Source organism: Drosophila ficusphila, unplaced genomic scaffold (genome assembly GCF_018152265.1).
Source record: "Drosophila ficusphila isolate 14025-0441.05 unplaced genomic scaffold, ASM1815226v1 contig_791, whole genome shotgun sequence".
NCBI classification, from domain to species: Eukaryota; Metazoa; Arthropoda; class Insecta; order Diptera; family Drosophilidae; genus Drosophila; species Drosophila ficusphila.
Window position 1 is genome coordinate 20,896,791 of NW_025064737.1, and position 11,274 is coordinate 20,908,064.

General features: G+C 39.7%; 1 protein-coding gene across 2 annotated transcripts; it reads left to right on the forward strand.

The window, feature by feature from the left end:
• The first annotated feature begins 2,451 nt into the window (after positions 1-2,451).
• LOC108095700 (glucose dehydrogenase [FAD, quinone]) lies at positions 2,452-7,363 on the forward strand. Of its 2 annotated transcripts, none has more exons than XM_017196872.1 (4): positions 2,452-2,551; positions 5,215-6,420; positions 6,483-6,769; positions 6,830-7,363. In XM_017196872.1, the coding sequence occupies exons 2-4, from the start codon at positions 5,226-5,228 to the stop codon at positions 7,196-7,198; spliced, it is 1,851 nt and encodes a 616-aa protein (XP_017052361.1). In that variant the 5' UTR covers positions 2,452-2,551; positions 5,215-5,225; the 3' UTR covers positions 7,199-7,363. The 2 variants fall into 2 exon arrangements, with proteins under 2 accessions (XP_017052361.1, XP_017052360.1); XM_017196871.1 differs by lacking the exon at positions 2,452-2,551 and adding an exon at positions 2,627-2,712.
• The last annotated feature ends 3,911 nt before the right edge of the window (positions 7,364-11,274 follow it).

The following is an 11,274-nucleotide window of genomic DNA, read 5'->3' on the forward strand; positions in this document are numbered from 1 at the left end:
AAGTGAGTACGCGTACTTTGGTGTGTCAATAACACCCAATCAAAGCGTTCAAAGACCGTCTCGGCATCCAATGAATTGACATGGAGTCTTTCATGGAGTTCGTCACGTCAGCATGCGTGTTCTGGAAAATGTTAGTCATGCGGTAAGTAAAGTTAAAAATATATATATGAATTAATAAAAATATTAAATTGAAAATAGATTTCTTATGAAATTGTTCTTGTTATTTAACATTTTCTGCTTAATAAAGTACAAGATTTTTGGGAACATCCCAGTGTTTGCCGGCTGTAACGCATATCCCCTTTCAATACCCAGAAAATTATTCAGCAATTGTTTCAAGTTCATTCAATTAAGTCGGGCCTCCTTAGCCTGGCTAAGACCTTTTGAGTGTCATTTGGCGATTGGATTTTGATTATGAAGGTGGAACACCCTTGTCTGCACGTTGACTAACCTCATCTTGGCTTTTATTTTTGGCCACAATCTTGACACCCAAAGCACTCGGCTCGATTTCAGCCCTCAGACGCGTAATCATAATTTTACCAAAACGCTTGTGACGTTGGTCAATCATCGCGTTGCGTTTATGGCATTGTGGGTGCTCCATCACCGGGGCTATTATTATTGTTAGTTTACAGGCATTATATTGTTTTATTGGGTTTTTTACGCACTCTGGTCACGTCTTCATCTGTTCGAGACACGTGATTTATGGGCACAAGTACTGGGCGCACCGACCCACTTGACACTGAAGAGTTTTTATTACCCGACCGGCAAACGGTGCAGAAACTGTTGATTTGTGTTTGTTTTGATGCCGTGATTTGGATTCGTATTTGGAAATTTGTATTATTTGATATCCGTCTGAGCAGCCACCGTTTGTTGTCTTTGGCTGCCGAGCGTTAAATCGTTGGTATTTGTGTATCAAATCAGATCGGTGAGCTGGTTACCTTGGCAAGGTCGTTTGTCAAGTGCTTTGGGGAGTGTTTGTCCAAGCGATTAAAATTGTTAATATTAGAAATGAGTCACTTGAAGTGGCCTATAAATAACGTTCACTCGGACATTAAGTTTACTGGGCAAGATGCATTTGTGTGGCTTGTTTGCTTGAGCCAATTTTTACACTTGACGTTAGCATTGGAAACTATTTGAGTTTGCTAATTTGCAAATCGAGTATGTAGAATGTAAATTCGTTAGCAAATATTTTATAAGTTAGGCTGTGCTAATTACGAGAAGGTTCTTTAGATGTTTAATAAATATTCATTGAAGCAGAAGTGGATAGTTTTGGCCCCATATCTTTGACCTTTAATTTCATTTTTTTTTTCAATTTAATTTGTCTGCTGAAATTGTGCTGTATCACCTTTAGCTTCTGGCCAAATATCACCATATTGGAAAAACCAGCCAAGTGATTATCCATTTCTGTCTTTTGTTAAGTAGTTAAAATTTAATTAGCAAGGCTCATTGTTTCCAGCCTTTTATCTTTAATCAATTATCAGGTCTCGAATTGAGCACTTTGTAGAGTGAGTGTTTGTACTCCATAGAAGTGAATGAGCCCGTCTATTTTACTCTTGCCGAGTCATGCCAAATGAATATGCATAAATGCTGGGCAAATATCAAAAAGAGCAGTGCAAAATGCATTTAAACCGATTTGTTGGCTTTGTGGCTATAAAAAGAAAAACAGGCAACATTCATGTCCAGCACTCAAGGTCAGCTATTTTGCGATTCACCGAAATCGCCAAAAATTTGAGAAAAAATGTGTGTGTTGTGAAAGTATCTGCGAAATCGGGCGAGCTAGAGCCAAACATTTTTTCCAGTTGCCCATTAAAGAAACGATTTGGCTGTTGTTTGTATGCAAATGAGTCTGGGTCAAGCTTTTATAATCGGCTGAATGCCATCTTAATGGTCTTCGGGCCCATGTAACCCAAGCGATCTGGTGAGGTCATCTGCGAAGCCGGAAAAGCATCTCTGCAAACATGACATTGAACTTCACCGGCAGTCCAATGACTCGTTCCATTACTTTTGTAGTTCCAATAATAATTCAAAAATCGAAAACCGTAAACAGCGGAAGCACTTTAATTCACCTACTTGATCTTTCGCACCTCCACGCTAATAAGACGGCGACAAATCGCTGATCACCGACTTGTCCATCCCGATTAGGCTTACAGCGATCATCGAGTTGCTAATCAACTTCAACATGCAGAAAATTCCCCAAAAATAGCTCGTAAAATGGCAAAAATTTGCAAGTTCATCCGATGAACTTGAAATGAGATGGTCCATCGCCGAGCGACGCACAAATGTATCTGATATCTTTTTTTTGTGATCGCCCGAACGGAGCGCGTTGACCAACTAGCCCGGCAGCTACCCGTGTTGTTACCCGTGTTTTTTTTCACTTTTTTTGTTATTTTATCTCGCATAGGCTTCAACGTTGCAGGCCGGGCAGCGAAGTTTCATTTAACCGCTGGACTTCAGCGGGCGCGCATGCGCATTCGTAAGATAAATCGGTGAATCGATCTAGAGTATCTGCCAATATTCGTGACCCATTTTCGTACAGAGCAAACGCGCATATTTCGTAAGTGCATTCTATCGCCAACATTTCGCATGGATTTTGCATGGGCAAACGTGTTTAGAATTTCACAAGAGAATTTGTGACAAATTGTGCTATAATGTGCCTATGTGTTCAAATCTGGTCTGCTGACGTAAACTCTATATCTATACTAATATTATAAAGAGGTAACATTTGTTTGTTTGTTTGTTTGTTTATTTGTTTGTTTGCAGGGAATAGGCTCCTGAACTACTGGTCCGATTTAAAAAATTCTTTCACCGATAGAAAGCTATATTATCGTGGAGTTAAATAGGCTATAATTTATTTTGAAAACAATTAGGGATCCGTAAGAAAATTGCAATATTGTCGCATATAAAGTGAGTTGCTACCTCATCACACTGACAAACACGCTCCCTTAGCATTTTAACTCAATTTCTGTGTTCACTGTGAAATTGTTAAAAAAAAAAGAATTTTTATTCAATTTAAGTTGAACTGTGAAAATTATGTGGATCGTGCATTTGAGGATAAATTCCCCACTCTGTCCATAGTCCGAAATGCTTAGAGGACGACGTGCAAACATTGGCCGCAGACATCCAAGCCAGCAACAAGTATATTCACAAAACTTAAGCGAAGAAAGACAAATGAGCTCATGGAGATTACTGACATCATTCAATCGCTTGGCATTCCAATATGACCCCACTGCGAAATACAGTGATAATGAAAATTTAGAAATTGGACCAATGGCGACTATATACCGATATTGCAGTGCGTTAAAGTTTAAAAGAGAAACGGCTGGATTGTGCTGCGCAAGTGGAGAAGTCAAACTGGAAAAGTGTTAAATAACCATCTTTCTATACTTCCATATATTTGAAAAATGTTGCAACATTGACTTTTATGTTGTTAAATTGTGTTGACCAGCGAAGCGGACACAGGCCCTCTAGCACTCTATATTTAACAAGTTTGCTTTTAATGAGAACTAGTCAAGTTGCTAAACCAACAAAGAAAGAAAAAAAAACAGTTCTGCGGTTTTCGGCTAATGAAATGCATTTGTGTTGCGGGTAGAGTGCAATAAATTGTGCATGCTCGGAATTTTTCAAGAAAATATTACTGAATTTAATTGTGGTGTCTATTTCATATTCTTGTTATTTTGAACTAAAAAGAAAATCAATTGTCCATGCAAGCAATTAGTGGTATTAATTTTATTCATCCAATTATATAATTTGTTAAGCTATTATTAATGTTGTTAAGTTTGAAGTTTTATATGCAATATATTGTGGTGTTATCAACTTTATGAGCCTTGTGATTTTTACAGAGATAATTTTTGGGCAATCCAACCGCAATGTGTTAATTCCCACTAATGGGCTAATATACTACTCATAAGCACAATTAGGTTGGAAATCAGATTTAACAAATTTCATGTTATAGTTATCGAAATCTTCAGGCGGCACGTCTCAGCCAATTAAGTCGTGTTTAATGACCCGCATTGATTGGCGTGGAACTGATAGCCAGAACCTTAATGAATGTAACGCCCTTCGGAAGGCGGGCCTGAAAGTGAAACCAGCTCAAAGTTGTTCTTTAATCGTCGTAACCGATCGGCTGAATCGAAATTCAAGGTTTAGGCCAAGTTATAGAACTCGGGTAAAGACGAAGCCGAGGTATTTCTTTATTTAAAAGTGAATCCGATGAATCGTTGAACGAGTTTTAAACTTGGCTACTGTATCGACTCATTCAACTACTTGCCGGCTGTATTGAGGTTAATTGAAATGATTTATTAACATTTGTGCAATTTTTGTCGGCGCTTCGAAAAACCCCAAATTGAGATAATTTGCATAAAAATACATTTGGCGCCCACAACTTAAAGTAATTTAATTTCGATTTTTTTCCCAGTTTTTTTTTTTTTTTTTGGTAATATTGTTGTTGTTTTGTGAAGATCCGCGTGCGGTTTATGGGTCAACGCTTAAATATTTGCTGGGTCTCCGCGATCGATATATTTTGATTTTATTTGCAATGTTTGCTTTGATTTGGTTTCTTCTTCATTTCGTTTTGTTTTGACCACGAACCGGTTGGCTAGCATTAACTTAACTTCGCTCCTTTTGCGAAGTCATTATTTTTATTGGCACTTTTGATTTTCGCGATTTCTTGTAACCCCAAAACCTGTTGAACTTGAGCTCAAAACGCGATCCGGACGCACCGCAGTCGATCGGGCGTAAATACCTTTCAGAACATAAAAAATAAAAAAAGAGGGGGAAAGTGAAATCGTTCTCAAGGTCGTTGCAATTTACGTGCAGCTGCTAATCAGGAGTTCTGGACTTACTCAGAATAATAGCTTTCAATAGTTATGTACATTTTGCTATATACTTTTCTACTTTAAATTCTTAACAGCACAACTCTTGCTTTGTGGCAATACCATAAATATTAAATGTAACAATGCGAAAATGGTTTTTTGAACGAAAAAAAGTCATAAATAAGATAATACAAATCAAAGCATAACAAAGGTAAAATTGTTTTGCTTTGACGTTTTTACAGCAAACAAGTAATTAAAATTGAAGCGAGGCAACATCATTATTTTTGTTGTATGGTTTTATAAAAAGCTGTTAGTTGTTTCCTGGAATTTCTTAAAATTTGTAAACTCGTAATTGAAAAAAAAAATTGTTATTACCAATAGTAATTTTACTACATTTTTTTTGCAGTTTAAATAACCATGAGATTCTTGGGAGTGCTGATTTTCTCCCTGTGCTGTTTTCAAGCTTCGAGGTGTCAACTTCTGGTGGATTTGGCCCGTGATTTCGAGACATCGCTGCTGAACACAAGGATTCCGGATACCAGTCGCTTTCTGCCGGAGTATGACTTCATTATCGTGGGAGCTGGTAGTGCGGGTTGTGTGCTGGCGAACCGGTTAAGTGAGATTTCCTCTGCGAGTGTTCTTCTTCTGGAAGCTGGAGATCAGGAGACCTTCATCAGTGACGTCCCACTTACGGCAGCTCTCACCCAAATGACTCGCTACAATTGGGGGTACAAAGCCGAGCCCACGGAACACGCCTGTCAAGGGTTAAAGGGCGGCGTTTGCAATTGGCCAAAGGGGCGTGGCGTTGGGGGTACCAGCCTGATAAACTTTATGCTATATACTCGTGGTCATCGCAAAGATTATGATGAGTGGGCAGCTGCTAATAACTCAGGTTGGTCCTACGACGAAGTACTTCCGTATTTCCGAAAGTCAGAAAGGATTGGCATCCCAGAGCTTTATAAATCACCCTATCATGGTCGAAATGGTCAACTAGATGTGCAGTACACGGACTACAGATCGCAGCTCCTTAAAGCCTTCCTTAAATCCGGCAGGGAAATGGGCTACGATATCACGGATCCGAATGGCGAGCATCTGATGGGTTTTGCGAGGTCGCAGGCCACCATTCGAAATGGCAGGAGGTGCAGCACAAGTAAGGCTTTCATTCAACCGGTGGTTCAGCGGAAAAATCTACACATTTCCATGAAAAGCTGGGTCACCCGACTGATCATCGATCCGGTTACCAAGACTGCCACTGGAGTGGAGTTCGTAAAACAGCGACAAAGATTTGTAGTGAGAGCTAAAAAGGAGGTGATCCTCTCAGCAGGAACTATCGCCAGTCCGCAACTTTTGATGTTATCCGGAGTGGGTCCGGCGGATCACCTTCATGAGCACAATATCACAGTGGTGCAGGACCTTCCGGTGGGTTACAATCTGCAAGATCACATAACCGTAAATGGTCTGGTGTTTACTGTGAATGATTCAACGGTGAATGATGCTCGTCTGCTGAATCCCTCGGACATTTTTCGGTATATCTTCAATGGACAAGGACCCTATACTATTCCCGGTGGCGCTGAGGCATTCGCTTTTGTACGGACTCCAAGTTCAAAATTTGGTAAATTTATAACAATCTTCATATTGCTAAAACGAATTTAACCTTTTGATTACCCCTAAAAGCCAAGGACTATCCCGACATGGAATTGGTTTTGGGTGCAGGATCCCTAAGCGGAGATCGTTTTGGCACCATGAGAAATTTGTTGGGCATCACCGATGAGTTCTACGACTACATGTTTGGGGATCTGCAGAACAAGGAAACCTTCGGCCTAGTTCCAGTGCTCCTGAGACCCAAAAGTCGGGGCAGAATATCTTTGCGGAGCCGCAATCCTTTTCATTGGCCAAAAATGGAACCTAATTTCATGCATGATCCGGATGACGTAAGAGCGATGATCGAAGGAATTGAAATGGTAGATGTATTTTAATAAACATTTTTGGAATGCTAAACTCATTCTGTGACTTCTTTGCAGATCCTTAAACTGGCCCGATCGAAGCCCATGGTGAAGATGGGAACTCGTTTCCACGATCGTCCTTTTCCGGGATGTCAGCACTTGAAGTTCGCCAGTAATGAATACTGGAAGTGCTGTCTGCGAAGATATGGTTCCAGTTTGCAGCATCAATCGGGAACTTGTAAGATGGGTCCTGCCGAGGACACAACTTCCGTGGTGGATGCCCAACTCAGGGTCCACGGAATCCGGGGATTGCGGGTTATAGATGCTTCCATACTGCCCAATGTTCCGGCTGGTCACACAAATGCCATTGTGATCATGGTGGCCGAAAAGGCGTCGGACATGATCAAAGATGCCTGGCGAATGAAGATCAGCCCCCCTAACTCCTGATTTAATTTTTAAGCCTGTTATTTATTATTTAGTCGAGCCATTAAGCCAAGTTCTCATGTGATACCTAAGCTAGCTTGTAAGGTTTTCATTGGGTTGTAAATGGGGTTTCTTTTGTGATTGGTGTAAGGAACAAATATTTATTCAATGCACTAATATGTAACTCTTTAAGTATTAGGAGTTTCTTCCTTTTTCACATTAAATTAAACTGTAGTTAAAAAAACTTGGATTTCATTTAAATTAATCCGCCAAAACTGTAAGTTATTCAAAGACGTTTTATATATTTTTGTAGCAGCCAACATTTGTTGCTCTGCTCAAAGCTTTTTTGTACAAATTTATGTAAATAATTTCACAATACAGTGGCGCTTCTTTGTTGGAAGGTAGGTGGCGTGTTTCACGTTTTTGTGCTTTACGTATCGTAACGGCTTTTGTAACGTAAGGTTATTAAAACGCCAAAAGTGGAACCGAAATAAACCAAGATATCTTGTACTCAGAAAAGGTGGACTTGCCCCAAATTTAGCTTCTTCTGTTACCAAAATAAGCAGTGTCACGCACAGGCATATTTCCGTTCACATGGGACACAGGCGGAGGCTAATACCAATGGCTTTGCGTGCCCCATTGAGGATTGTTTTTAATGACCGCTCGCCGGGTAATTGCTGACCTCCCCCTTAGAAACAGAGACAAAGCACCCGCCTAGCAACCGTTGCGTTTTAGAGGTTCCTTAACCCGGCCATAAAGCTAACCCACTTTGTCTGGCCGCATACGTATTTATTTGTATGTGAGGCCATGGCCACGTGGCGTATGTGGAATATGCTTAATTAAAATTAAAAAAAGTAGGCGGGAGTAACGGTTTATAGTTCTCAATTTAGATCAGAAAGCTATTTAAAAAAACCCTGCTATTAAAAGGTTACTTTAAAAATTCTTAAATTCTTTACGAAAAGTATTTAATGCCCGAAATTCTTCAGACAACAAACACTCAAAGGGCCAGCAAAATCAAAAGACCACCTTACCTTTCTGCATACTGATTGATTCCGCTAAAATATTTAAGCCAACCTTACAAACCCGAATAATCGAGCGTTGCTGTGGGCAGGATTTGGCATACTTGCGGTGAAATAATTCTGCGGGTGCGAACTGGGATTTCTGTCGGTGGCAAACGCGCTCTATTCAAATTACCAGGATGCCCGTGCCTGTGGTCAAAGTTCAACAATGCGACATTTTGGGGCGCAGATTCCCAATATACGCTGTCAGCCACAAAACAATCCAATTACGCCCTCGGTTCACTGCAGTTTCCGAGCTAATTGATTTCGAAAATAATGGGGTCCAAATGAAATGGAGTCTTAATGAAAATCGGGCAGGTGATTGGGTAATTAGAATGTCCGTTTAACAGCGTTTTTACGCCAGCTCCCTTACATTCTGAAGGGGACTTCTAGCCAATGTTTTTATCCGCCTTTTCAGCTGTTGCTGTAAAAGAGGGTAAAACGGATGTTACCCAAGTGAGGCAACTTAAAGATAAGACTGGAAAATGTTGCACTTAAAAGTGGGGGTTGCATGCAAAGCAGCTCACTGAGTTTTTACCCTATCTCCCCTGGCTGATCTAATTAGGAATCTTATGATGTGAGAAGGCGACTGAATGGGTCATAGAATGCCGTGCTCCATGAACTGTGCAATCAGGGGCGTCTATATCTAGGAAGTAGTGTGTGTTTGTAACCTTGCAACAAGCACTGAATCATTTTCCTCACATGCTTCGTTGCCCGTCAGATGATTTAATAAACGTTAAACCAAAATAAGAAATCTTTTTAAATTCCTATACAAATGTTAAGTATCAATTATTGACATTAAAATCCCTCTTACTGCATTTTACATTTATTTTTATAAAAAAAATGAAAAGTCTTTACCATTTTTGTAATAGTTTCAAACTTTGTTTGCCAACATTTTGTTTCTTTTTATTTTATGCTCGGCTTACTCGCCAAACTGTTCGAAGCCCTCGAAGAATGCAACGGAAACGGAGAAGAGTTGTAAAGTTGGCTTAAAAAAATTAAAAGTGGCCAGTGAGGTCTAGAGAACTGACCAGTCAAAGGCTCAACGAAAGGGGATTCAACGTTCCGGCTTAGTAGTTACTTTAAAAATGTTTCTGTTGCAGAAAAGTAGAAACTTGCCAGTAAAAAAACAGCAAAGTCCTGAAAAGTTGGATAAAAGTTTTCTCCTTTTGTGTGCAAATATTTAGCACGGAAATTGCACTTGCAACAGGAGAAGTCCTTGAAAAGAAACGAAAAGGATTGCTGGTGTGATAATTAAATGCGCACAAGGAGCAAAAGGAAACTTTTGTTACCGAGTTGCGGTATGTTGGACTAATTGCATTATGGTGTAATGAATTAAAAGAGGCTTTCAATTTGTCACTCTGACTAAATGGTTGAATTACTTAAAAGTGTGCCTTCATAACCGAATCACAGTAAAGGTAGCGTTTTATTATAGTAAATGTGGCTTGAAGAAGTAACACTTTGCACACTTTTGGTGAAAGTTTTTCCCAAGATTTCGTGGAAAAATGGGCACAACATATGTTGGTGTCAATGCCGGCGAATTTTTGCCGAGTTTACGAGGCATTTCGCAAAGTACACGTCAAGGCGGTAAGTGCTCGGGAAATATGGCAGCCTAGGCCAGGAGGGCGTTATAATTTATGGTAAGCCAATAAAAATAATTGAAAAACATTAATGCCAAGCCGCCTGAGACTGGCAGCGGTTAATGGCGAGCATTGAACTCCGGGCCCGGCCCAGAAATGTCCTTGTCTGGCTGAAACAAAAGGCAACTCCTGCGTGCTCCTTCTGGCCGCTTCATCGATTTGCTTGGAGGGGAATCGAAGTGAAATCGGAGCTGGCACTAACCAGGCTACCGGAATATTCAAGTAATGGCTGGCAATAAAAAAAGGAGCCATAAAAAGGCGAAGAGAGCAGTGGCAGAAAAAGTCAAAGTTGAAGGAGGCCTTCTTGAGTTTCGAGGCTGTGAAAGGTTTGAAATAAATAATATATTAGATGCGGGAAACGGCTGTCTGTATTGATTTCAAATAAAATCTGTATAAAGGTTACAAAAAAGTGTGTAACTCTGATACGTTGACAGTAACAACACAGCTGGTTAAAATAATACCAGATAATTGAAGGCCCTTAAAATTAGCGGTGTTTAACTTAATTAAATCTTATCATTAAAGCTAAAATAAGATTGCAAGTCAACCATGCATATTTTTATATAAAAATAGCTCAAAGTTTTAACCCTTTTACCTGTCGAAATGACAGTCACCTGTCAGGATACCCAAAGGAATGACAAACATTCAGGTGATGCGATGGCAGAAAGTTTTTGCTCCTGAAGGCCACATCAAAGAACATTCTGTTCATCGAAAACTTTGATTGAAAGGCCAGCAAAAAGCGTCTATTGTTTGGGCAAAGCAAACTGACTGAATGAGTGAATGCCTAAAGTTGCCTTCCCTTAAATCCACTGCTAAACCGAAGGGCTTTTTAGACTTTAAACCGTGAAAGCCCAAAAAACAGCAATTAGCTTATTAAAATTATGTGCAAAATTAGAATGAAGGCAAAAAAAGGGTGACACACAATTTAATCCAATTTGAGAACGGAAATCCTTTCAGGGATTAACTCATTCTGCGCAAGGCATGTGGCTTTTATCTTTTTATTAAAAAACATGCTTTTAAAATATCAAATTTAATCGGCGTCAGCGAATTGTGGCATCGTATTGCCGTTCATAAATCAAACCCCAAACATTTTGATATCCTCTGTGTATACTGTTTTATTTTATTGTTGAGTTTTTTTTAACTCGGCTAATGCAGCGACTCCCTTGAGTATTTTTGCCTTTCGCCACCCTTGAAAAGGACTTTCCGCAGACACGTACGCATATTTTTGGTACTTTTAATGGCAAAATTTATTAACTTCGTAAAAAAATGTGGGTCTGGGATTACTTTTGAATTATTTATGACTGCTTTCGGTGGGTAATAAATGCCAAAGCCCAGTGAGCTCATGATAATAAACATATGATTTGCTTGAAGAGATTTGTGGTGATTAACAGCGTATCAGATCTCA

Coding starts and splice junctions, on each gene's coding strand:
- LOC108095700 (XM_017196872.1), top strand. CDS start 5,226: ATGAGATTCTTGGGAGTGCTGATTTTCTCCCTGTGCTGTTTTCAAGCT. Junction 6,421..6,482: donor GACTCCAAGTTCAAAATTTG/GTAAATTTATAA, acceptor TACCCCTAAAAG/CCAAGGACTATCCCGACATG. Junction 6,770..6,829: donor TGATCGAAGGAATTGAAATG/GTAGATGTATTT, acceptor ACTTCTTTGCAG/ATCCTTAAACTGGCCCGATC.